The sequence below is a fragment of the Anser brachyrhynchus genome, assembly GCF_964034855.1.
Source record: "Anser brachyrhynchus genome assembly, chromosome: 3".
Taxonomy (NCBI): domain Eukaryota; kingdom Metazoa; phylum Chordata; class Aves; order Anseriformes; family Anatidae; genus Anser; species Anser brachyrhynchus.
This window is the reverse complement of record NC_137696.1, coordinates 50,800,862-50,828,176: the sequence shown is the minus strand read 5'-3', so window position 1 is coordinate 50,828,176 and position 27,315 is coordinate 50,800,862. Positions and strand designations below refer to the sequence as shown.

Genomic DNA, 27,315 nt, shown 5'->3' with positions numbered 1-27,315 from the left:
ACAAACAGCTGACTACTGGTTTCAGAGACAGTAACTAAGCATAGCAATCCCAGCCTTCTAGGGCTAGCTTCCTATGTAGTGTCCTGATACCGTCCTGTACCTTAGTGTGCTAGATCAGTACCGTGACACATGGCAGTATCAACAACATAAGAATAAAGCCCTGCACAGAATCACAAATGCAGCAATGGGAACCTTGGTAATGCTGAAACAGAAATGGAAGAATTTAATTTAACTGAACTCATTGTGATTTTGTATTCATCTTTTATTAGCTTTTGAGCATTAACAATTTCTTAAACACAATCCTTGAAAAAAGCAACCCTCTAGTGGTGTCCTTCATTGCTGTATTGGATCTCTATTGCTATAAAAAGCAATAAAAGGTGGAAAAAGATGAAAAGTGTGACAAAAAATGCTGAGTGTGACACCATATGGTATGGAATATCCCTTTGGTTGGTTTAGGTCAGCTGCCCTGGTGATGTTTCTTTTCTCACATCTTTGCCCACCCATAGGGGAGTTAGGGAGAGTCCTGATGCGGTGCCAGCACTGCTCAGCAGCAGACACAACACTGGTGTGATACCAGTGCTGTTCTAGCTACGAGTGCAGAGCACAGCACTGCAGGGACTGCTGCAGGGAAAGTTAACTACATCCCAGCTAGAGCCAGTACAGTTGCAAACACGTTATCATACACAATACATACACAAACATATACATATATGGGAATTTTAGAAAGTACTGTCTGCACAGCTGTCTGCTGTTCTTATTATCAGAATATTATGCATAATTATTAAAGTCAATCCCTGAGAAACTATTGAATCACCACAGCATTTCCAGAAGGTAACATACCTTTCCTGACTGTTTCAGGGAACGTCAGTGAAATGTCCAAAAATTACTGAGAAGCAGTAGATTATTTCTGGTCTTTGAATAAACTTTTGTGCTCTGAATGCATGCAAAGTTCTCACTGAATTGAGTAGGCACTGTGCAGATACAGTCAACAGCACGATGTAAGTATGAATCTTAGTCTGACCATCCAAAAATCACTGAAAAAAACACTTCTATCTCAGATTTAATACAATCAAACAGCACTTGAAACCAGTTCAGCCAAGAATACTAACATATTTAAAACAGCAGTAAATTTATTCCTTGATATAGCAATTACCATGTTGCATCCTTAGCCTTTTCCCTTCAGAATTCCACAGTTTTGATGACAAAGGTCAATTTCTAGTACTTCCAGTAAGACCCTAATGGTGGAAGGGGAAAGATCAACTTTAAAGGCTGTATAGCATACTTCAAATCGGTTACATTACTTATACTCCTGCTCTCAGGAAGGAAGACATTTTGAAAGAGACACCCTCACTTTACTGAAATGTAGACACAATAGAGTGCAAAACATATTTATTACTTTTTTTTTTTTAAATCCATGTTTCTAAAGTGAGAACTTGAAAAAATGACAGCATTCTAGAAGGGCAAAGTAATTGAGCCTTAAATGAAAGAGACAGGTGCAGTCAAATTGGGAGTAAATGTGAATGGTTTCTAAACCCAAAAGATATGATAAATACGTTCTTAACATTGCATTTGATGTTTTTAGTTATATTTTTCTAACAGGTGTTTCTTTGAGCCATAATTTTCTTTTGAAAGACAATTTGAGACACTTGCATCAACACAGCACTGTGTAGAGGATATTATCCAAATCTGGTCTTATTTGGAAACATCCAACTTTGTGGCTTGTTATCAACTGTTAATGGACAGAAAAACACTACTGCTAACATTTGTACTTTTCACTGAAATTCCTGCAATGTTTACTGCTTACCTACAAAAAGCGGTTTATTGGAGCCAAGTGATTTTGCGACAATCTCATTTTCAAATAAAAGTTTGGGCATGCACTTCTGTGGGAATGTTAAATGTTCAAATACTATAAAAAAATTAGAATAATGTGTTTCTAGGGTCTAACATTATTTTCCTATACTAGCAGTAACTTAAGATCTGTCATTCTTCACAATTGTATGAAGTCACTGTAACAAAGTCAATCTAAGAATAGGCAAGGCTGCAACTAGAGGCTTCTGGGGGTCCTTTTGGCAGAGAAGCCAAGACACGGTGAATGCTATTTCATTCACTAAGGAGTTATGTAAAGGTTGTCATCTTTGGTCCTTTGCGATCTCTGGGTGAGGAAAGGTTTAATGCTTCAAAGGATGTGGTCTTTACTTAGAACTTCTAGAAAGCTAATTTACACAAGACAGTGGGTATTGTCTGTGAAAGGATCTTCAGATAGGTCTCAAGTTCTTCTGATCTACAATATTTTCTTCTCAAGAAATTGTCATCTCATCTCAAGCTGATAAACATCCTTTCAAAACAAAGAATGACTTAATTGCTCTCACTCACTGGCATAAAACAGAAGTGGCTAAAGTAGCAGACTTAACTGCATATGAAACTAAGAAGTCACATCTCTCGTTTGAACACTTATTCAAATTAAAAATGAGCCAAAAAGTCCAGGCTGAGCTATAAATGAGATACTGATCCCATCAATATCAGAGCAACAATTCAAGACTTCAGCCTATGTAACTGATACTACAATACAGACCCTCCTTCTTTAATGGCGAAAGATTTTTTTTTCTCCAGCAAAAATCCTCACAGCATCCTGAAATAGACGGGTTTTTGTAATGTTGCTAAGTCAAGACTGTTTTCCAAGGTATACTGTTCAAGGGATTTGTTGTTGTTGTTGTTGATTTGTTTTGTTTTAAAAGTTTTTCGAATTCTTGTGGCTTCATTTGCGATGTTGGACCTGTGAAGGATAATAGACTGGAAGAGTGTCACTGCAGACAGACAACTCTCGAGTTCCAAGCTGCAAGTCGGTCTGCAGTCTGTTGGATTCACCCTTTGGCTCTGTGCAGTTTCTCAGCTGCAATTCCTTGGTGAAGCAGAATTCAATCTGACCAATTGTTTGTGCTTTTTCACCCTAGAAACATGAGGAATGAGATCAGCTTATTGTGGAGAAGACAATAAACCACTTCTTCAGATATACTGCCTGTCTATTGAATACAGTAGTGCTTGTTTGTACAGTTACCTCTTGAAAAATGTGAAGGGGACAGGTATTACAGGTATCCGCTTCAAACAGCTTATAGCGCATACTTTTCTTTAAGGAGCAAGCAAACAAGAAAACACATTCCATCACCATAATTCAGTAACAGTTTGGGGAATCTGCTTAACTAGTAAGCCTCATTATGAAATGCTGCAACAGATTATCATAGAATGACAGGATGGCTCGGGTTGGAAGGGACCTTAAAGATCATCTAGTTCCAACCCCCCTGCCATGGGCAGGGATGCCACCCACTAGGATCAGGTTGCCCAGGACTTCATCCAACCTGGTCTTGAATACCTCCGGGGACAGGGCATTATCTTAGCATTTACCAAATTTGTCTACTACACAGAAGCTGTTCATCTTAGAGAGGAGCTCTGTTTGAATTCTGTAAATATTAAAGGATACATCTGACCCAAAATTCATCTTTCATCAATTTTTTCAGAAGAATGGGAATTGAAGCAAAGGAAGTTCACCAAAAAAAGAGAAAAACTTGTTTTTATAATAGTTTTTTACTGAATAGAACACAGAAGTAGGCTGCCAAAATTAGCAGAAATGTAATTTCTGGACTTCAGAACAGAGTAGAGAAAAAAATATTGACTGGAAAGAAGGAAGTAAGGCATGAAAATCTTTCATATAGGAAAGGAGATTATAAGAAAAGCCCCAGAGAATGCATTCGTATAATAAAGTGCATATGGAAAAAAAAAAACCAAAAGAAAAACTAATTTTGAAACCACTATGAACATAAGATATAAAATAAAAAATGTACTCTTTTAAAAATTTATTTTAGTTTGGGCTTTTTGTTTTAAAAAGCTTAAGAACACTGCATTGATAACTTTGGGTCTCTAGAAAGGGCTACCTTTAAACACCTGGGGTATCCTCTGTCCTTTCTACTACCCATTAGCTTCAACTGTTAATCACAGGAGATCCAAGCTGTAAATTGCTGTCACATAACATGAGCAGTATCCCTATTGTACTAAAAACAATGGCAGAACTACAGTGAACAGAGATAGAAACTGGGGGTTGTGTTAGCTCTGTATTTCTTCAACATCAAGAGGTGGGTGAGGGTTCAAACCACATTCAACTCATTATTTTTGCTGCTTAGAGCAACTTAAAAATACATTTTAAAATAATTTTATCCTTGAATTCTTTTTCATGTGAAGTGACATCTGAGTACAAAAACCTCAGAGCACTACTAAAGCAAATGAGCTGACAACACAAGAGCTATTAAACTCCAACAGGAACTGTATCTTGGCAAGTTTTCGTAAACTTGCTGTCTGTGTATGGGCTCCTTTCAGCTCATTCTTGTTGGTTCTAGTAATTTGCTATAGAGCAAGTAAGCTTTAGCAGAAGCAGGAAGTACTCAACTACAGTTCACTTCTAGCATGATGGTTACAGCATTCACGCAGGAGATGAGGGTTCAAATCTTTTAAGGCAAATAGGGCTCTAAAACCCAGAGCTCCTACTTTATGGGCACCTATCCTAACAGCAAAGCTGTTACATAAAGAATGGATAGTTCCTCCATTAACAATATTTCTGTGTTAAGAAAAGGCTACAGCTCAACATAAGCTTAAATTCATGGTGTTAGCATGTAGGCAATATTTTTGTGAACTCAATTCTAAGAATTGAGCAATATCTGATCTCTAAGGAGCGGCACCCAAAAGGAACACCCAGACTGTGCTGCAGATTTTTCACTATTTTTGTTTTTTTCATAGAAAGTGTTTATTTGTTTGAAAGTGGTAAAGCGTGTGTTTGTTTTTACCTCTTCTGGAGGAAGACATTGGATCTTTGGTGTTACACCATAAAATTTTGTAAGAACTTCTTTTATGGCAGTCATCTGAAAAATGAAAAAGCTTGTATAATTTATTAAGTCACTAGCACATCTTCCAACAGGTCTCACATTTCTAATTTTGCAAAAAGTTTTAGAAAAGCACGACTTAAAAAAAAGCAATTAAAAAAATAAGATCATTTACTCTCTAGAAATTAATTAACTTATGCTGAAAGAAGAACACGTGATCTTGTTTCATATAAAAGATTGCTTCTTACCTGGTAATATGTACTGCTTGGCTTTATCCCAGCTTTCTGGAGATAACTGAAACAAAGATAGAACACATTTTCATGGTTCCTATATGCAAATATAGCTTCATAACCATAAGGTAAATGAATAATCTTAATGAGAACCTGGCAAGCATTACAATAAGAGGAAGCAAAAGAAACTTCTCCTTCATACTCCGCCAGGCCAAGGGAAGGTTTCCTTTTCTGAAAGGCCACTGCCCACCCAACTTAGCAGGGTCAGCACAAACCCTCTCCCCTACCTTAGTTGAAGGAGCTGGAAGAGTTGAGTCTTCAGAGACAGCTAGGGGAAAGGACTATGCTACTGTCATTTGCTGGATCTTCATATTGCTCTGTTGAGTGCCAGGCAGGGCATATAGTTTAACTGTCTCCTTTCCCCTGCCCCAAGCCATACCCCCGTGCTCTGACCCCTGTGAGGGATCTGAGGCAGATTTGTGAGGCCACTTGACACACCGTCGTGTTCTAATGCAGGGAGGGCTTCCTGGGACAGCAGGCGCACAGCACACAGAGAGAGGCATGTGCCACAAGGATCAACATCAAGGTCAGGACAGATACATTTCCAAAATTACTTTGTAAGGATGTTTTTTATTAGAAAGGTTGTTCACATAACAAAACAAGGTAACTCTCAGTATCTTGTAGCTTATATACCCCTTCCTTTAGATTCATTCCTGAGAACAACTTAAAGTGTGGACTTCTAAAAAGTCTCAGGACCCAACAGGTTCTCAGTATTCAAGTCCCAGCTTCTTCAGTAATAACTGGGAATGTTCAGCATCTCTCAGGATTTAATCCGTAAGTGCTAATAATGCTCAGCCCTTCCCAGATCAAGTTCTGCACTGGAGAAATTTAATCCAATCGTCTAAAGGTCTACCTGTTTATGAAAGTCATTTGACACTGCATATGAGCAGGCCAATAAAAGAGATGATGTTCTGTCATTCTTACAGGAGCCTGTAAGACATCCTCTTTTTAATAACTTCTTATTTGGAAAGTTTTAATCACTCTAACACTACTTTTTCTCATAAAAGTATAAATGAAGCACAATGAGAACATTAGCAGTCTTTACTCTTTTCAGTGAAGATTAAATTAATTATGCTCATTTTTACAATGCAGAATATGCTATGAGCAATTAGCCTCAAGATGCTTCAGTCTCTATTATTTTTCATTACACACGCTGCTACAGAGTCACATAATCGGTCACTGTGCCATCTGTAAAATGTTTTAATCACACCATCACCGCTACTTAGGCAATTGACTTATCAGACATTATTAATTTTAACACTACATATGACGTGCTCTTAAGCACTGTGTCTAGAAAAATGTGATTAAGTTTTACAAGACACCTGCAAAAACAGGAGGGGGATGGAAGAAAGACATTTTCTTTGTGCATATGAATGAGACTGTTAAACAGACTGCTTGGACAAGACACTGACAGAACATGAACTTTTTTTTTAAAAAATTTTATTTTTTTAAATATACATTTCTAGATACAAAAGGACAACTTTTCTCCTCTCTCAGATACTGTCTTTTTACACACACACACAAAAAAAAAAATATTGGTCAACAAATCTGAGTCGAACCCTTTCCCACCCACACCAAGCATTTATCAGGAAAGGACTCTGCACTTTTGACATTCATTGGCAGCCACGTTGTGTACATACAGTGCTTGGACACATTGCCCTTTGGGACATCCTCTCTTGCTGCTAGCTCTCAGCCCCTTCCCAGGATGTTCTGCACAATTTTGCCTGCAGCTTGTCCTTCCCTCTGAGCAGAACACTGCTTTTTCTAAACACGGTTGAGTGTTAGGCATCAGTATGACTCAGAGGTCTGAGAGTCTCAACGCTTGGTTTAGAAGTCTACAGGTACCGTAGCTTTTGGTAGCGAGATATAGCTGATACAGCTTCTCAGAATGTTCTGGCTTACATTGTCTAAAAGGTTTCTGTGAAGCACTCTGCTGCCTTAACAGACTCTGAAGTGACCAGAGACACTCTTCTCAAAGTAGACAACATCTCCTCTGAATTCCAGTACCAGAAATAATTTACGCTAAGACTGATTTCCCCTCTGCCATGAGATGATTATACTCATTTCTTGTTAGATTTTAAACTTTTATAAACTATTTGAAGTAAGAGCAGACCACAGAGTTCACTAACATACCCATTAAGATCAACATGCTGGTAGAGCTCCAGGGTTTTACCAAAGTATTTCTTTTGAGAATTGAGGACCTCAAGTGTGGCTGCACAAGTCCCATGTTTCTCCCATTCATGTTTCCTATAGGAAGTAAGCAAAATTCAGGTTTCAGATAACATTATTTGCAGATATCAAGAACCTTGGTAAATCTTAAATCTTAAAGTCAAGAATCTTAAAGGGTTTATGTAAGAAGTATGATATTGCACACAAAAAATACTGCTCACGCACAAAAAAAAAAGAACAAAAACCATCACTCCTACCATTTGAATTACAGCACGGAATAGAATGCAAAAGAAAACAATTCCTGTAATTTGAAGGAAGACAAACTCAAACAGGACAAAAAATGTTAAATTCAAAATACATTTGTATCAATTCTTAAGTTTATTGAAAGACTAAACAGTATATTTTTAGTAAGACCACCAGTTTTTGTTTATTTTGTTTTTTAAGTTTTCATGAGCCACTTGTATTAAATAAGTGTCGGTTCAGCAGATGTGCACAAATATTTACCATCTAATCACAAACCCTAGCACTACCAGAGCATTCCCTGACCTTATGATGTCTTAGTACCTCATGGAATGGCAGAGAAGCACAAGGACAATTTTTTTTTCACTTAAAGATCTGCCTTTGAATTGTCCATTCATAATAATTAGATTCTTCTTAAGGAATGAAAACACTTTGACTAAGTTATGCTTGGATCTAGAGAAATTCGTATGCTACTTCCAAACAGAGAATTCATAAATAAACTTGTAGTGTCAAGGGATTTGAGACAGGAGAGAAGATTTTAACTCCAAGTTCCCAGATTCAGCCTAGTTGAGTGTTCTCATCTTGGTTGTTACACTCAACTTGACTGCATATTAAGTGAATTGCTTACCACCTGCAGAAGTCCACTTCACATGGGTCAAAGAGCAGGTTTCCCAACAAGGGACTTGAAATTACTGATGACAGAAGAGACTTTTTTTTTAAAAAGAAATTGAAGCTATTTCAGGTAAACTTGGCAAGAGATATTGGCTGAGAAGCTGGTTTGGACCAAAGGCAGACAACAGTCAAATCCAAATAGCTACTGGAGCAGCAATAAGCTGGAGGCAAGGATTTGCACGTAGGATGCCTATTTTTCTTCAGAAAAATATGTATTTATGCATGTGTGTAAACCTTATGGTAAAGTGTTGTGACTGTCTTTTACAGTCTGTCAGTGGTATGTGAATTTAAATGTCCTGCTGTTTCCAGAAAGAAGGCAGAGATAGAGGGCCAAAGATCTGATGGTGCTCAAGAAGCATATCGTTGCTAACATGAAGCTGCTGTTGGAATGGTTTGGTCCAGTTTGCACTGGTCACAGGGGCCAGGCCATGGGGCTGTGGGGATGCTTAATAGAAAGGCACAGAGCTACCCACAGACAGTGCCTGTGCTTCATCGGCTGCAGCAAGCCAAGGACACACTGGGCCCAAGTTTTTGAATCAGTCTTTTGAGTGTTCCAGACTGGAGAGAGAGTTTAGAGTCACTATAAAACAATTACAGCAACTTTAAGATAACATTTCTTTTCACATTGTTACTTGATTTTTTTGCAGCACAGCAACGTGGAAAAACAAAGTGACGCAGATATAGCTAATTCTGACCGCTCGAGCACAGGCATACGAAATTTCACCTTCACCTCTTCCACTTAAATACAAACTGAAGCAGGTAGGAAATGAAGGAGTTGTGGGTAACAGGGAATAATAAACAGTTTGTTTAGAAATTGAAAGAATTTATGTCTCAGTGCTATTCACTGAGACATTATCCTTCATGTAGGCTGCAACTGACAAGGTCATTTTACTTGAGCCTTAACTCATATGCAGAACATAGCCTCTTGTAGTCACGAAGACCAGCCCCCCTTCTGTAACTCTTCATAATTATAAGCTAGGTAGTAACAGAGTGTATATGTTACAAGAACTTCGTGACATTTTTTCCTCCTCATAGGACACAAGTACTTTGGCAAGCACACAGGAGTGAAGGTTGCAGCGTTAGATTGGGTGCCACTACGTAATTTGTCCTTCTCCATAATTTTCTTGACAATGCTCTTAAGAATAAACGCTACACTTGCATACCTGGAAGCTAAATCCTACAAATGACATCTTAAGGGGCTGCAGAAATGCAAAGGAATGAAATAGTAGAACTCATTTGTGTGGAAAAAATGCTAAACCTCAGAAGAGATTTTGCTGCTTCTTATGTACAACAAGGACAGAGTTCCCCCAAGCTCAAAGTCATGGAGATACGGTAGACAAAGCTGGAAGCACATCAGATGGATCCAAGGGCTGTAGAAAACAACCCAGCTTGAAAACTGCTTCCTTGGGATAGGAACAAAGGTCTGCAAGTGCTGCCCACAAAATATTTCAGATGTATGTGTAACAGTTTACAACCAATTTCAGTTAGTAAATTTTGAGATCCAAAGCACCCATACCCCTCTATCCTGTTATAAGCAATTCAACCCTGTCCAGTTCAAATTCTTGGGTGGCAATTGCCACAGTTCACAAGATGAACAGAGATGAGCAATTATCTTTACAGAGGCACCCACAACCATTTTTCAATACCCATGAAGAACCCTTATCTCCTCCTTTAAGCCAGAACTCCAGTTAGAGATAGACACATGAAGAAATATACTATGAAATTACAGCAGTCATGGAAAAACCCTGATGTGATACACTGAGATATCCAACATCCATTTTGCTTGTCACTGCTTATGTTCTTTATTTAACTGAGGTGCCTTCAGTGTACGACAATGAAAATCAATCAGATTTACTTTCAGATTCTCTTTTCTGCCATATTGGTCCTTCCTTTTTTTTTTTTTTTGGGGGGGGGGGGCTTTGTTTAACACTAGAGATAAACATGTTTTTAAAAAAACTTGAAGTAAATATTTTAACTGAATTAAGGTGTACAACAGGACTTTATTAGCTTTCAACTAGCTTAAAAACTTAAAAGCTTGCATTTACAAAATCTGCAATTAGAACTGCCAGTTATAGTGCACTTGTCACTGTACTGAAAGGGAGTGAATTACTCTGTCAATCAAAATATTGGTTATGGTGTTCTAATCTAACTTTTCTATCACTTTTATACTAGTGACGTTTCCAGGTATTGAAATAAGTTCTGTTTGCTAGCCTTGAACTGAAACGAAAAAGGCTTTGTATCTGTTTATACCTACTGTCTACCAAAGTATCTCTGTTAGTAAAACAAGAACTGGTATGCACTTGTTTTCATGAACAGGTAGGTGTTCAGGGCATGGGAGGTGCTAGATTTAGGATACATTTTCTTGTTCTTATTCCAGGAACAGTTTAAATTGGCATAAACTTGTGATATCACTGAAAGAGGCAGTCATGCTCTCCTTGGAATAGTGCAAAGAGAAAGAGAGATTACCACTTTTGACATTTACAAGTTCAGACTGCCATAAGACACTTGTAAGACCAGTTTAGGACTTGGAGGACACGGATCTTCTGTAGAACAAGGACAAGACTAAAATTAACACCCATTCCCTTCAAAATTCTTCCTTAGTGACACAGGGAGGAAACAGTCCTCCAATCCAAAGGAAAGCCCCAGAGGCACTTAGAGCTAAGACAGCTAGAGGCAGCAGCATTTAAAGCTATACACTCTACATCTTACCTGATGTTACTGCTTTCACAGTAGATCTGGAAGAGCAGATTATATTGAGTGCATTATTATAAACTAAAATCACAGGCAATTCAAACTGAAGCCTGTGCAAACTCATATAATACTCATACTGCTCTTCAGTCCAAGTGTCTGATGATTTAGAAGTAAAGAGAAACATAGTAAAGAAGGAAAACTGTTGTCAGGAGAGGTATAAATCTTTCCTATAAGCCAAGCAGGTTGATCACTAAACAAATTCCCATTTGATCTGATTTAGGCTGCTAGGAAAGTAAAGAAGAGGAAAGTCTGTAGGGAAATGGCTAGGACCATACAATGAATCCTATTTGCCCATTCCTTCCTCTGCGTGAAAGTCCAAAAGAAAAGGTCTCTCAAAGCCAGGCAACACAGTGAAGGCAGCTAGGACGAGGCCTGAGAGCTGCTCTTGCAGCGGGTTTTTACATCCCTAGAGCACAACTGCTATGCAGATTTAAATGTGTTAGCAGCAGCTGCTTCTCCTCCCTGGAGACAAAGAGAACAAACACATTCTCTCTCTCTCTTTCACCAAGTTCCACTTCTCCAAAATTGCTGCCACAGCCCCTTCTTCAACAGTATGCATTTTGCAGGTGCTATAGCAAAAAAACTTTAAGAAAAGAAAAAAAAGAACGTGTGAAGATGTATCACTTTCAGTGTCTTCCTGGATGCTGCTTCTCATGCATAACATCTTACCTGAAGAATTACTAATTCAGATTGGCTTTTTTGGTAAAATAATATCCAAAATACTTTTTAATGTTGTTTGTACTCACCAGAAATGGGTACGATTCAAAGATGAATGAATTACATCTGGCCAATAGCGTCTCATGTCTGGCATAAGATCCTAAAAATAACACAAGTAATTTATCAATAAAAACTTACCTGCAGCTGAAAAACTATTTTATACACAATCTACATGTATTGATAAATTTTCTAAAACTGAAGCCTTGTCTTTCAACAGCCCCAAAAGAAACATTTACTTGCAGAAAAATAAGAGAGGTCCTTTTCCCCAGTACTCTGAAAATGCTGTTGGTGGTGGTGACAGGTAGATGTGACTATCTGAATATATTAATACTGACACACTGCCTTGAAGTAAAATTTTCCTTCTACTGTTCCTGCAGAAATTGTTCAATCATGGAGCTTTTCATAGCTGTAGACTCAAGTCTCCCATCCCCGCTTACATGAGGGGGTGGAACCTCATGGCCTCCAGAGCCCCCCTCCAACCTCAACCATTCTGTGCAATTCTGCAAATTAAACATAGATATTTTTAATAAATAACCTTTCTTTAAAAAAAAAAAAAGAGAGAGGACTATTGCCACTGGAGAAGACACATAGAAACTCTGTCTTATTTTCTGTGTTCTGACTTTCCAGTGGAAAATGGAACAGCGAACACAAAATGACTGTACATTTTTTCACAGGTACTTGTTACCACTGGAGAGCTGTGCCTATGTTCTCTAGACTTTTTGGTAAGGAAGAAGTAGCTGAACAAGACAAATCACATGTCTGCAAAATGGAGTATGAATAGCCACTAATGAACACAAGCACTGCAATTTCAATTCATACCAGAAGCACCTAATGCCTTTTTTGACTCCTTGAAAGAACATACCTCTCAGCAAACTACATTAACAGCAATATATTATGAGCTACAGATTTTGCACATAGGAAGTGCAAAAGTAATGCCACTCAGCTCTGCTTGGTATGACTTTTTTTGGTTTCTTGTTTTAAAATAAATACCTTAATCTCTGTGACATTGAAATGCCATGTCCTATTACATTCTTCACTTTTGTCAGGCCTAGAAAAGCAAAACAGAAGTGAAAAAAAGATGTTTTCCAAGTCACTAACAGTAAGAACAACATATTACTAGCCTGAATCTTAAATATGCAAGATTATAGCTATAAATTTGATTTAAATATGCAAGTAATCCATCAGCATCTACAGTGTTTTATAAGTAAAAAAATACTAATCATTATATAAATTATAGCTAAACCTTTTCCCATATAGAAGCTCTAAGGCCTTTCAACCCATCACCCTCTGTAAACAGTGCACAGGGGGAGTAATGATATGGAAGAGTCTTGCACATGTCACTGATGACACTGACCTTCCCAACCACTGCACCAAGTGACGATTCTGCAAGTACCACCAGAAAGTCACTGGAAATCTATATATAATGCTGTTCACCTTTCCAGGACATACAGCTTACCAACCTCCCGTCCTGAATTTTCCCTATGTTTCTCATGAAAACTTTCAAATTGCTGCCATGGACAATAATTCCAGGTAGTTGATTCCTTTGAAACAAATTTGTTTTTTGTGTACTTTTACAATATTTGTGCTGAGTTAAGGTACTTAAAGGCACAGGCACTCGTGAGACATTAACAAATCCTGTGTACTCAGAAAGAAAAAGAAAGAGGGGAAACCATACTTCCCTTTCTGTTTGAGAACATCAGTGATGTTATAAAGAGTTGTATAAACAAAATGCTCATGTGACAAGAAGATTTTAGTAGCTCAGTGAATCATGGGATATACAAGAGTGCACAATAGTTTTATATCAAAACATAGACTTTGGATTTCCAGAAAAACAAAGGCTTTTGTTTGAAGCAATTATAAGATTAAACAGATAGATTGAGCACTTCAAAAACATCACTAAACATCCTTATATGAAACTTAAATTTCAACGTTTCCAGGTTGAAATAAAAAACAATCTACAATCATACCACAGTCCATGAATTGTCCAGTATTCCGGCGGATCTTGACAATCATTAGCATTCTGCTGTGGAAAACAAAAATATAGAATATTTGTTATGTGTGTCCAGGGATGATGGTTTAGAGGGAAAATAAAAGCTCATTCACTGGTGGCCCAAAGCACTAGTAAGACATGAGAGTTTTTGCTTGCACAGACCAGTTCAGGTGAACTCCAGTTACTTGAACCTGTTATGAATTGTGTTGCTTAGCTGACACCAGCAAGCACTAAAGTTTTGAAGCAGATTAAGTGAACACCAGGGGGGGATCCTGAATGGGCAGTTACGAAAAGAAGACAAAGGACAGGTTCTGAGCTAATAGGAAGTAGTCTGATCCATGCTAAATGAATAGAGGTAATTCTACATTTATCTTATATTCTAGGTGGCAATTCTAAGTATTTTTCTCATCACTGGATCTTTTCAAGGAGTGCAGAACCATTAAAATAAAATTTAAAAAAAAATCAAAATAAGCTATAATATTGGACAAGCACACTTTAAGTGTCCAAGAGTACTTTTGGTCTTATATTAAAAATAGAAAAAAAAAAATACAAAGAGTACATTAAAGTGTTTTGACTTGAGGGACAAGGAAAGGGAGAAAGAGGAGGAAAGAACATATACATTCCTGCCAACAATACCCCCAGCCAAAACTTCAGATAATGCAGGAGAAATAGCCTAAACGTTAACTCTTGTTTAGAGCAGAATACATATTCCTCAACAGACAAACAAAAATGTCTACATTCAAACATCACAGAATAACATTACTGTATTTTCCTTGATTACCCTGCTTAGTAATTAGGGCTCTTTTCAGTAAACACTTTTCTCCATTAAATAACAGCCTCTTGATACTTTCCTTCCCCAAAATAATTGCTTTCCTTTTTAGCTTGCATCACATATCCTGCCTTAATTACGCTACAATGCCTTTTATGCGATGCTGGAACAAGAGCAGTGTAGACAAGTGCAGAGAGACCTGTAATCTCACTAATTGCCTTATGCATGCCACAAACCAGTGGCTGCAAAACTGCAGCATCTGCAAGACTTTCATGTTCTGTGCCAATTTCCTTCCTCTTCCCTCCTGCCACCAACAAATAAAAGCAATTAGACCCAGCAACAGCGTTTATTCCTGACAGGTTTTCAGCAAACACACTTTGGAAGCATCTAAACGATACCGCTCTTGTAACGACACAAGCTTTCTGGAGCTGAAAGACTGCAGCTATCCAGCCCAAAATACAGTAAATCTATAGCCAGTGGCTAATCACTCCCTGAAAAACAGCCTGCCAGATAATCAGCTTGTGCAACCAGGGTGGGAACAAGAACAGTGCAGTTGTGCTTCTTACCCAATCTTTTACCGCAGTTCCCATTCAAGCTAAAGGAAACCCCACAGCATTTTAAATTTAAGGCAGTTTACTCAATCAGGGTTTAGACTGAGACCCAGGACCCATTTTGGTTCCAATCTGAAACAATATATTCTGTAGTCAGAAGGAAAGCTAAATGGTCAAAATGTGATTAGACTGCCAACATCTTAAAGTCTCCCTAAAGATCAGATAGGACCCTGCACTGACTCTGAAAAGCTCAGTGGCATGACACTAGAAGTCACCAGCCTGTTTCCAGTGGGTAAAAGCCTCCTCAAGCCAGTTGGCACATAAACACTGGGTAGAATTGAACAAAGAACTAGTGTCCTTTTAGCTTTAGGTCTGTGGGACGCCAGGAATCAGCTCTACCCTATTGCAGCATTAACCCAGTTAGCTATTTTTTCTACACATTTCATGATATTGTTGGTGTTATGCTGCAGGCTGGCAGCACCATACAGTCAGTGCCACCTGTGACACAGAAGGTCACACACAGCATTTTGGCCAGCTTCATTCATCTTTCTTTCCAGTTCTAGCCATGGTATTTTTCCAACGTTTCCTTTAAACCAACATTGTAAAATAAGCAAACATCATCCTGAGAAGCTGGGTATCCCCGCTACTTCTGCAAAACACTTCGTGTTAGCCTTCCTGTTTACCATATACTGACTGCTGAGGGATTGTTTCAAACTCAGGCAGCTGCCAACTTGAAACGGAGTTACAAACATGTATTTACAAGCAGGCACTGGACCTCAGAAACTCTTCCAGACCAGGTTAACTGGAAAAAGGAACATTGTCTTCTCCTGTTTTAAAATAATTCGACAACCAGACCCACCCTAGCTAACTATGTGGCCGGTAACACTGAGACAAGCAGCAGTGGGCCTCTGCAGCACCGCCATGCTGCGAGGAAGCGCTGGAGCCAAGATGGCCAACACGGAAGGGCCACTGAAAACTGTCAATGAAAGGACTGAATTTAGAAGATTGTTTTAAAAAAAAAGATTGGGAGGAGGGAAACAAAACATATTTACTTTTTGTAGGATGTTTTTCTCCAGCATGAGATAACACACAAAATCCTTTTGTGTGTTTATCCTTACAGCACGTAGCAGAGACCCGCACAAACAACTATACCAGACATTATTCACATAGAAGTTGGAGGCGTAGATTAAGAGTTATCTTCGGAGTTACACTGGTATTTAGGAAAACATTTTCTCTTCTGTTCCAAAATAGCATGTCTAGTGCTTGACTCACTTCAGAGGTAGTTTTATATACAAGCATACACAGAGATAAAGGAATCGTTTTGCCTGAGAAAGTTTTTGATCTAATGCTTGATCACAACACTGAACTGCCATCCCCCTTACTCCCTTTAATTCTTTCTATATTATGCAACTATTTTTTATCAGAAAAAAAGGAGAAAAAAAAAGAAGAAAAATAGTGGTTTTATTCTTCCTTAAGTCTTTGCTACACAACTATTTCCAGAGACTGGAATTAGGAAAATCTTTTATCTCATGAAAAAATTAATCTGCTGCTTAACACTACATTCAAACTTGAATTCAGGTGGCTCTGTTCACCAGCTTGTTCTGTTGTCCTTTCCTTGATTCTTTCATTTAATCAGCACATATATATTGCAAAAAGATCACAACAGGGTTTAGTACCCATTTCTTTATAATCCTTCCCATTCTCACCACAGCAGGAACTGAATAGCATACACACTTGCATCAGATTTGCCCCATTTCACAAGGGAACACCCAGAAAAGATCTTCTCTTTTTACAGTCTCCAAGAAACAAAAGCTGTAATCATAACATTTCTCTAAGTTCTTGAATTAAAGATCTTCATAACTCCATAATAGGTGAGGAAAAAATCCCTCTGGCTGCCCTCGACTTGCTCCTACTTCCACCTAACAGGATTCACACTCATTTGGGACTGAAAAGTCTAAGTTTGAACTTACCACAGTTTTTTTCTAAAACATGTACTTTCCAGTTTAATTGTGCAGATCACACTCAGTATTAAAAAACACACCAGTTGAACACAATTGCATACATCTTAAAGCACAGGAAGAGCCGAGAGATGTACAGTCTCAAGTTTCTAGCATGCTGAAATGTGTCCACTAAATTTTAAAAAAAGGCCTTTCAGGACTCTGAAAACCTTAAACGCTTTTTGATGCACACAGATATACAAACAAAAGAGGAGTTAAGATGCAGGTCATCCACACACCTATCAAGAATACAGTATGAAGTGAAGTTCCCAGTCTGTAACCAGGTTCCTTTACACAGGAAGCATAAACTACTAAGTACTTGCACAAAGTCGTGTAACAAAGCTTTTTGTAAACATTAAGTGATATAATGCATTATGCAGTTTCCTTCACCCAGATACTGTTTTTCCTTTTGATATCATGTCAACAGTTTTAAACTGAAGAATGATATTAAAAATATTTCCTCACTGAAATAAAATAGCAATCATACATAAATACACTGAAGATGCTGAAGAACCTATATACTTTTTTTAAGGAAAAAAAAAAAAGAAACAGCAGAATTTGGGAACCCCTCTAAGTTAATACATAGCTTAACAAAAAGAAAGCTGATAGAAGAGTAGAATTGGAACTCCACGTCTTCGTATGACTAAGGGAAGTGAAACTGGGCAAAAAGTCACTTCACACGATTTTAATTTCATTTTTTCTTCCCTCCTTTGGGATGCTTCTGTCAGAAAATCAGAAGGAATTAACATAATGTGTAAGAAAGCCTACATTTTCTGAAGCTTAATATCCTCAATTATTCACTGCAATTTCACTGTAAGTAAATACAGGTTATTTGCCAATTTACCAACAGCAGTACCCTAGAATTAAGAGTAGCAGCCCACACATAGTGCCCGAACTGATTGTTTTTCTCACTCTTCATGACTCTGCATCTCATTCACTCACGCAGAGGGTTTGAATTTCTACTGACTCTGAATGCCCACTCAAGCCAGGTGCTACATATTCCAGAAGACCAACACCTCTGCCTGAAGTTAGTTACAGTGATGTTTGTTAAGCAAAAGAAAAAAAGAAAAAAAAAATCAGACACAAAGTGCATCAGGTCTCCCTCTGACCCACCTCAAAAAAAGAGCAAACAAACATAAACCAGAACACTGGCCAGTCCTTGGTCTCAGTTAAATGCAGAGCTTTCATATTGTTATCTCCCCTATACGTTTAACTAGTGTAAAGCACATCCTTTTCTCCGCAGAAGTTTCTGGCATTATATAAGTTTTGCTGCTACTGCTTTTATATGTAGTTCCAGAAATAGGAATGAGAAATTAAAAAGTACCTAGAGCATTAAAAAAAAAGACTCTACTATTGTAATAAATAAACCTAAATGTCCCAGAAGTGGGACCTTTTTGGCTCCAAAACCATTTGACTGAGACTAAAGCTTCTGTATTACCCTCTGAGTACTTAATCCTTGTGTCAGTAAATCTGATCACATCTTCCACTTTGAAGTACAGCATATTTTAATTCAACTATATAAGAAGAGGCCTTCAAAGATTTCCTGCATTAAAAAAATGTTCTATTTACCAGATGGTAATAGGTATTTAATAGCAAAAGGTGCATAAAATTACAATTCTTATTTATGTTCTTGAAAGACATGTATTGGGAGGTCAGGTTCATTTTTCATTCCCACCCCCAAACACAGAAATGCTCCAAGACACCCACAGCTTTACAGCACTCTCTTTTTCTAGACCAAATCTGTATTTGATGCGTTATCATTAAAACTTTGAAGCCAACATTATAAAACTAAACCTTGTTGTGCAGCAGACAGTTTAAATACTAATCTGCTGTCTTCAGTCAAACGGGGCATGCAAGTTTGCTTACAGAGTCTGGTAAAAGTCTAGGACTAATGAGAGATGAAAAAACACGTAACAATTAAGACAGAGTACAGTATGTCCCACATTGACTATTATAGTTATAGCATGCCATGATTCTCTCTTTACAGCTACAGTAGAGAAAAACTCAGAAAGTTACAAAAGTTCCACCAAGATCAGTCAAACCTTTTATAAAGATATAGGTGTATAAACAAGACTAAATGCTTAAGGGGCTTTATTTACTCTTTTCAAACACTTATTGTCCAAGGCTCCCTTTGACAGGATAAAAGAGAATGAAACACAAAAATCTCACCTTACATACAGTCACTGGCCAATGATGAGCAAGATAAAGCTTCTTCCAGGTATGAGGGTGGCTGTCACTGGAGGAAGAAAATATTTTTTTTTTTCTCAAGTATTTTGAAAAGAACAACACCTCCAGTTAGCAGCACAATGTCTACTATATATCCCCTATATATATATAGGATAACACATTGCCTTTAGCTGGCTGGTTCTGTTTACAGCTTCTATTGCAATAGAACTCCCAACAGTGCAGGACCAAACTATAACAGATCACATAGAAACAGCATGTTTAGAAACCTGCTAATACCCCCTCATTGTTAAACAAATTCCATATCTGGCATCGTATCTCCATATGCTTCCTACTTCTTAAGATATGAAAAAAAATGTGGTGTTCTGTTTTATATTTAGGAAGGTGCCTACCGGCAAGCTTTAACAACAACAACAGATATTTTCTTAGGATATTAAGAATTTTCTAATTCTGCTTGATGTATGCATTAGCTAAAAAGAAAGTATACAGCATTCTTGGAACTGTAAGCACTCTTCTGAAATGAAAGACTCCAGTCAAGCACAAACAATGCAACTGACACTACAGGAGATATAATTTGATCTGGCAAGTGTCACCAACCTTTCAGACAAAAAAATTTGAATAAAAAATCAGAATAAAAAAAGTAACAACCATAAACCTCAGAAATGCTTAATTCATTATTTTACAGACAAACACTGCATTTTTAAATGCTTAACATAAATTAACTAATTTTCAAGTATTAAAAAAAATATGAAACTGTGACACAGCCTATAAGACCATACCTAAGAAATAAAGAAGGAATTTCCCATATTTTACAAAAGCACTTGTGCTTCAAAGCCTTTTAGGATAAAGAGATCTATAATTCACAGAGGCATAAGTACTATCTTATTCCTACACAAGAAAAAAAGTTCACAAATTTTGTTTAAAAAGTGATGTGTGATTTGTTTAAAGTGACACTTTAAAAAGTATCTTCAACACTTCTACAGAAGCATCTTCATTTTCCAACAATTCCAAGCAGACATTCTGGATAAACTGGAAGTGGATAAAAACCTGTTGCTTCAGACACTACAACAGATGCATTAAAACAGATGCTATAAAGCAACCACATTAAGTAACTAAATTAAACAACAGGTGAAAAAAAAAAAAAAACAGCAAAATTGCGACTTGTTCAAACTGACAGCACTATGTGCAGAAGTGTCAAAATAATTATTCTCTGGAAGCCAGTAGCCATGTCTCCTTGTTTGTGCCTGCTGGAGTTTGTATTAAAAAAAAAAAAGTTGTATGAGAAAGCTATTTCTCAACTTGAAGGAGTAGGGATATTCTCATGTTACATCAGTTCCTTTTTTTTTTTTCCTTCTGGTTTTGCTAGTTTGTAATGGTCATGTTTATTCTTAAATATTCACATGCATATGTGTTTTCTAAATAATTTAGCCAAATAGGTCTAGAACAAATCAGGCATAGTCACAATGAAAGCTATTAATGCTTCTAACTGTTTTTTACTGTGGAAACTGTTTTTGCTGTGGAAGCCTGAATACAAGAATTCCCTAATATTGTAGAGCACTTAATTTCCTTGCTTAGAAAAATACTATCTTTCACCTATATTTGAAATTGTAGGTGAATTTCCACAATGACGAGCATGCCAAAACAAGTTCTCCTAAAATGAGAAATCAGCCTTTTTTGGCTAGTGATAGATCAGAAAATTGATTTAGGTTATTAAAAAATGTAAGTTTTAGAAACTTAAGCTTAGTACTAGAAAGGCTTTCCAAGGAAAGCCATTTTAAACACATCAGGAATGTCTCCCTTTGTTTTCAACACAAGTTACCCGGGCACCATGCAGTTCAGCACTGTGCCTCTATTCAGAGCTGCCACTGTTGCCACCATGGCCAAGCCATAGCTCAAGTCCTGTGATTTTGAGAAACCTCAGGACAGCATCTAAGTCACCAACAAGTCAACATCTGAGCCCAGATTTTGCCAAGCGCAGCAACAACCAAAAGGCTGCACACCTAGCCGGGATGCTGTATGAAAAAGAATTTAAAATTAATGGAACTGAGAAAACAGCATGCAAAAAGAAAAAAGTCCAAACAAACAAGCAGAAGTATACAGTTGGTGCAATTCATCCCATAGGAGTGATTGCAGTTTTTACTGGTCCCAGAATTAGTTTTCTTTTTTGTCACCATTACATTGCAAGTTTAAACAACTTATCTAAAGCAAAACTGTGAAGCTTTTAAGTTTAGCAATTGTAATTTAAGTTTCCCTCTTTTTTCACCAAGCTCTCCACTCCCCCAGCTAACGTATGTGAATCACTTTACCAGTCTTCTAAGGAAAGCGTAACACATCAAAAATAGCACATAGTAAAGCAAGAAAATTTACACACATTAGAAGTTAAACTATAATGTTCTGCCCTTAAGAAGTAACTATTAGAGGTTTCTTTTTTTAATCATGTCTTACCTCTGAAGGAATTTATCTGAAGTACACCAACAACATAAGGCCATAGAAACACAACCCAAAATCCAATAGTGCAGCTTAGCAGGCTTCATTTTGTTAATCAGATAGCTGTAAAAAAGTATTTAAAAGAAATCTTTTACTTATCCAATGTTCTTAATTGCAAGTGTAGAAACACAGAAAAACAGAAGTATATCAGAAAAAGCAGGCAATAACAACTCTACATTTACAGGAATGATTAAAATGAGGATCTCTTTCAAGGCTATGCCTGATTTTCCAGTTTTTATATTCTAACTTTCATAAACTAATAGGTGAGATCAGCTTTGAGGTTTTTTCTTTGGTTGGTTTGGTTTTTGGTCTCAGAAGAACCCCTCTCCAATAAACAAAGATGCATACATTTTCCACGCAACTATACTTTAGGGTAATGTAAGACTATACTTGTGGTCAGCTCACGTGCTAGGAGTGACTCATTAAAGAAACTTTGAAGTCAACATTGAACATTCATGTTGGATTGACCAAGGCTGACATTAGAAACCCACTGGAACTAAACTATGATGTCTAAGGATGAAATTCCCTCTAAATGCAAGTCAGCTACTAAACTGATGTTTAAAAAAAAATGCTGCTAAAAACGAATTGGTGCCAGTTCTTGTTATAAACCTGTAAAAGCCTCTACAAAAACAGGCACTTGACTGGTCTACCTATCACCTTGTGAACCCTGGAAATCAGGGGAAAAAAGCAAACAGACAGAAAACCACCTTAACTTTCACCAACAGGCAACTTTCACTCAGCACAAGTCTAAAAACCACAAATGCCTACTGTACAAATACATCACAGCATTTCAAATGCTGCCTCTTAGATGCCAGAAATAGGAGCACAAGTACATATTTACATGCCATTTTTAACGCCTTACCAAACCTACTTTCCAACTTCCTCATTTTGACAGCCCCACAGACTGCAGTACACACAGATACCCTGTGTATAGCCTATGCCCTGTTCCAACACCACTCACTACACAATTGATATCCCTTTTTTCATGAAGGTTTTAAAATTAATCCCCTCTTATAATGGCCAAAAAAAGCCCATTTTGACAGCAGTAAAGACAGTACTGATTCAGCCATAACAGCTAACTTTAGGAAATTCGGTGCAATTCTAATCCACAGCTGTTTATAAGCAAGAGTCCATTTCTCCACCATTATCATGCGGCTCTGGACCAAGTTATGAGCCTGACACCTGCAGTTCTGCAAAACATCTGTGGCAGAGCTCATCTACACAGGAGATGGACTCCCGGCTTGCAAAATGTGTCAAAAATTCAATACTGGTGCGGGGTTGGGGCAATAATTGTCTAAATTAACCACACAGATTTATTACGAATTTTTGCCAAATTGTGAAGGAATTGCAGCCATTAAGCTATTTATTTCTTTCAAATGTTAATTTTTCTATAAATTTGTGATGGATATATATATATTATCAAGGTAAACAGTCTGGCCTACTTTAACATACAATATCACTAAACAAACCTTACCTGACAACTTTTTCTAATCTAGTTTCAGAAAGAGACAGAGAGAGAGATGCAGGATTTTCACTAATGAGCTGAGAATGAGCACAAAAAAATCATAAAACTTACTGTGTGCTATGTCGTATATATACAAAAGTGATTAATAATGTAAAACTAAATTTTGATAAATAGCCAAAACAAAACCACTTCTGTCATATAAGATGTGTTATATTCACTTACTGTACACACACACAAAAAAAAAATCACAAGTAAGCAATTAACTGCAGGGTATTCAATCTCCTTAGGAGTTCTGCATTTAAAGTGAATTTGAGTCTCACCACATGAACAGCAGGAATTAATAAAGTGATATTGAGCTTTATAGACCTGTTTATGATTTCACCTACTGTTCTTTTCATTCGATAATCAAGCAAGCAAGACTAATCTTTCTGCATGATAAACCACCTAGCCAAGTTAAAACATTGAGAGACATAAGGAGTCTTCACATAAGATTCTGCCCTGCCTCCAAAATCACATTTCTTCAGACAGCTCAGAGTACCAAGTAAAGACAATAATGTTACACAGCATCATCAGAAAGGCTACACTGTAGAAGGGTCTGGGAGAAAAAACAAACATTTTCAGGAAGTAGATTGTGAAAGAAAAGCTAGCAAGCATTATGACACTTCTTTTGCAAACTGGTATGACTTCACAGGGCAGGCAGGCACAAAGAAATGGACTTTTTCCAGAGACAAAGTTGCAAAAAAGCATAAAGGCAATAATCTACTTTGTCATTTAAGCCCTTCATTTGGTCAAATAACAGCTTGATTGAGGGCTTCAGAAAATGCTGTTATCTGATCAATGGAATAATGTTTATTCTGCTATTGCTTTGCCCCCTGAAACTGGAGCATAAGGACAACAGGGACAGCAAATAGTTCTAACAGCCTCTAAACTTTTATATAAGGACATTTTCCACTGATAAGCAATACATGCTGAGGTTTTAGTTTGGAAGACCCTAGTGGAAACTAGGAAGAAAACAGTGGAGCTATGGTGACATCATCATGACAGACTAAGCAATTTACTTGAGTTCATCTTTTATCAGTCTGTGAAACTGATGGTGGGAGGAGAAAAGTGTCAGTCTCACCTGAAAAGCACCCAAAGGACACAGGCCTGAGGAAATACACATTCAAATTAAAACTGTATTAACAACTAAGATGTATGAAGCGTGTTCATGTTTTAATGGAAATTTACTTTTGTTTAGTAAATTACACCAGATTTCTAATTCCACACGTACAAGGAAAAAAAAAAGGTGTATAATTTGGTGTGTAATTAGCATAAGATATGTTAATAAGAGGAAACATGAATTTTTTATTATGAAAGTTCATTATAAGAAGTCATAATATTCCAAAAGATTGTAATTAGGAGAACCTACTACTTAAAAATGAAACATGCACAGAAGCACAAAGTCACTACTTCAAACTTTAGTCTATTGACTCATTTTCCCTATAGATAAAAACCCAAGTAATAAGAACAGCTTCAGGATGATTCTTGGTTTACTGTGTCTGGATACTAATGCAGAGCACTGCTGTGTGTGTTTGTAACTGTCAGGATGATCCCACTTTCAGCTATAAAAACATTGCTCAGTGCTGATGTCAAAATTACCTGCCCAGACTTAACAAGGACTTGGCAGAACTTGCTTTTGTAATAAATACTGACAGGATCCTTAACATGTTTACTACTGTTTAAATTCTAATACAGCACATTGAAGAGACTGTTGACATAGCACATGCTTCTTTTGGATGTCAGCAATTAACTTTATTCTACTCCCTTACTTTCGTTTTGGCTTTTAACAACTAGCTTGACCAATAAAGGTCACGTAAAGTTTCCTGGTTTACATTTAGTTCAGGCATATCGACTCAGAGAACAGAAAAGAGGCTGCAGAAGAGCACTTAGGCATTTGTGAGAGGACTTACATAGTTCACAGGCTGCTTGATGTCGGCAGCAGTGGCTAGAGAGCACAGGGCAGCTCAAGCTACCTGGCAGCTAGCAGTGCAAAAAGGAGCACCCAGGTGTGGTGCCATCTCAAGCAGGGGAACACACGCTACCTCTGCCACAACAAGTTAGACAGCCATGTTACTAAACCCTGTGTCAGAAGCACTAATTTATTTCTAGCAATGCTCTCAGGTCTAGCAGTTTTTACATTACCTCTCCTGGCTACCCCCTCTTTCCAAGTCTGACCGCTAAGTAACTAGAAAAGCACTTTAAAGATTTCCAAACGCAATACTCACGTCCACTGTCACTGCAGCTCTTTAGCAGAAATTTCTCGCCACGTCTCTCACAAAGCAGAGCTGGGGCACGAGAGGTTTTGGAAGGAGCCTGGGGCGAGCTCGGTGCTGCGCTCAGCAGCTCCGCTGACTTCCTGGGGAAGTCTCGAGCAAGGCTGCACGTGTGCTCTGCTCGCACATTAACCCGCACGCTGCTCCACTTCGGGCGCGGCGTTGGAACTTTTTTTCCTGTGGGGAAAAATAAAAAATAAAAAAATCACATTTTAATACAGAGACATTTCTGCAAAGAACGCAGCACAGCCAAAACCTCAGAGAGATGACTGCAAGTGACAAGAGGATACCAAAACTGACAAGTGTTCGTGTTCACCTCCACCTCCTCCTCCACCTCCTCCTCCTGGCCCCGGAGGCTGAGGGCGGAGCGCACCCGGGCCGCCCGCCCCGGAGGAGGCCGAGGCCGAGGCCATGCCCGCCTCCCCGCCGGGGATCGCGCTTCCGCCCGCTATGGCCGGGAGTCGCCGCCTGGCCTCCAGGCGGCCGAGGCAGGGCGCTGCTGGGCCGGGGTGGCCCGGGGAGGGGTCCTCAGGCCGTGCGAGGCAGCTGCGTGCCCTAAGTGTGCTCAAGCCGCGGGTGGGGGGAGCTAAGGGACGCTGGCACGTAGCTGTGCTTCCTCAAAATGCCGGGGGAGGCTGGAAACGCCGGCAGTCGGGTTTGGAAACAACGGGCCGCTTCCCAGGGAGAGGGAGCCCAAGGCAGCGATCACAAGGGTCCCAGACAAGACTTGGCTGGCTTCTTTGCTGTGGCAAACCACACAGCAAACACCCGTCTCTCTGGTGATGCGTGAATCGTAAATGCCATGTGCGATCGTTAATGCCTATTGTGTACTTTTGAGCTACGGGGGATATGTCGCAACCGTCCTCCGTGAATACGCTTGAGAAATATGTGGGCAGATCTACCTCCACAAGCAAAACAGCAGTTGTTTTGAACAAAATAATTACAGTCTTTGTGGTAAAGTCTTTGTTTAAAGTTGCATTATTATTCACTGGTAACATACTCTAGTTATGTTTACACAGTAACAAGGAGGATGAGGCAAAACTAATCTTTCCCACCTTTCTATGGAAACATGAAAATGTCGTGCTGAATGGAGCCAGTGATCCATCTGCTGTTGTCCCTGATAGTGTCTGAGGTATCAGAAGTTTCAGAAATTTTGTTAAGAGTTAAAAATAATAAAGTTCTCCAGAGCCTTGTATTCATCATTGCTTCTTCTCCCCCTGTTGCTGAGGGCATCGCCGCTCCATCTGGCACAGAAATCTTCGTCACTGCCCATGAGGAGCCAGCAGACATAACACTGGGTTATTCTCTCATCCTCAGACTTTATATTTGCAGAGGATGGATGAAATGAGTGAGCTGTGCTGCATGTACAGTACAGCTTGCGAGGTTTTGTGCACCAATGCTGATCCTGTTCTGAGGCACAAGAGGGATTTACACTCTGAGGCTGCAAACTAACACTTTGCATTTGGGGTAAACTAAGCCCAAAGACAAGTTTCCCCTTTAAGGTGGTTTTAAAGAGAGGTTCAAAGCTGATCTGAAATTATGTAGGTATGTAAGTTATTAGAACAATGAAGCAACGCTTTTATGACACGGTATCATTACAAAATAGTGTATGTTAATGGAGGCTATTATTAAAATAAGTGTTTTGGCAAATATGAGAAAGGTAGACAAGGGAGAGCGACTTTGGGTAGATATCACCCTAAGAATTTCCATTTAATATTTGTCTGTGTACTGGAAACAAGAAAATTGTTAATAAATCAAAAATCTTAAATAAATTGTTGTATCAGATGCAAATGCTGATACCTTTAATGAAAAAGAAAGCCAGGTTCTATTTTCAGTGTTTTCAACCTTTTTATGTC

At 38.3% G+C, this 27,315-nt stretch overlaps 1 protein-coding gene across 7 annotated transcripts; it reads right to left on the bottom strand.

The window, feature by feature from the left end:
* Positions 1-241: 241 nt before the first annotated feature.
* RNASET2 (ribonuclease T2) lies at positions 242-26,776 on the bottom strand. Of its 7 annotated transcripts, none has more exons than XM_080588468.1 (11): positions 25,776-26,682; positions 25,412-25,636; positions 21,641-21,745; positions 19,181-19,247; positions 13,672-13,727; positions 12,695-12,752; positions 11,734-11,804; positions 7,289-7,402; positions 5,114-5,159; positions 4,830-4,904; positions 242-2,947 (listed from the first exon to the last, which is right to left on the bottom strand). In XM_080588468.1, exons 3-11 carry the CDS (start codon positions 21,727-21,729, stop codon positions 2,756-2,758), a joined length of 768 nt encoding a protein of 255 aa, XP_080444594.1. In that variant the 5' UTR covers positions 21,730-21,745; positions 25,412-25,636; positions 25,776-26,682; the 3' UTR covers positions 242-2,755. The 7 variants fall into 7 exon arrangements, with proteins under 7 accessions (XP_080444594.1, XP_080444591.1, XP_080444595.1 ...); XM_080588465.1 differs by having other exon boundaries at positions 25,750-25,899; XM_080588469.1 differs by having other exon boundaries at positions 13,672-13,724; positions 25,750-25,899.
* Positions 26,777-27,315: the final 539 nt, after the last annotated feature.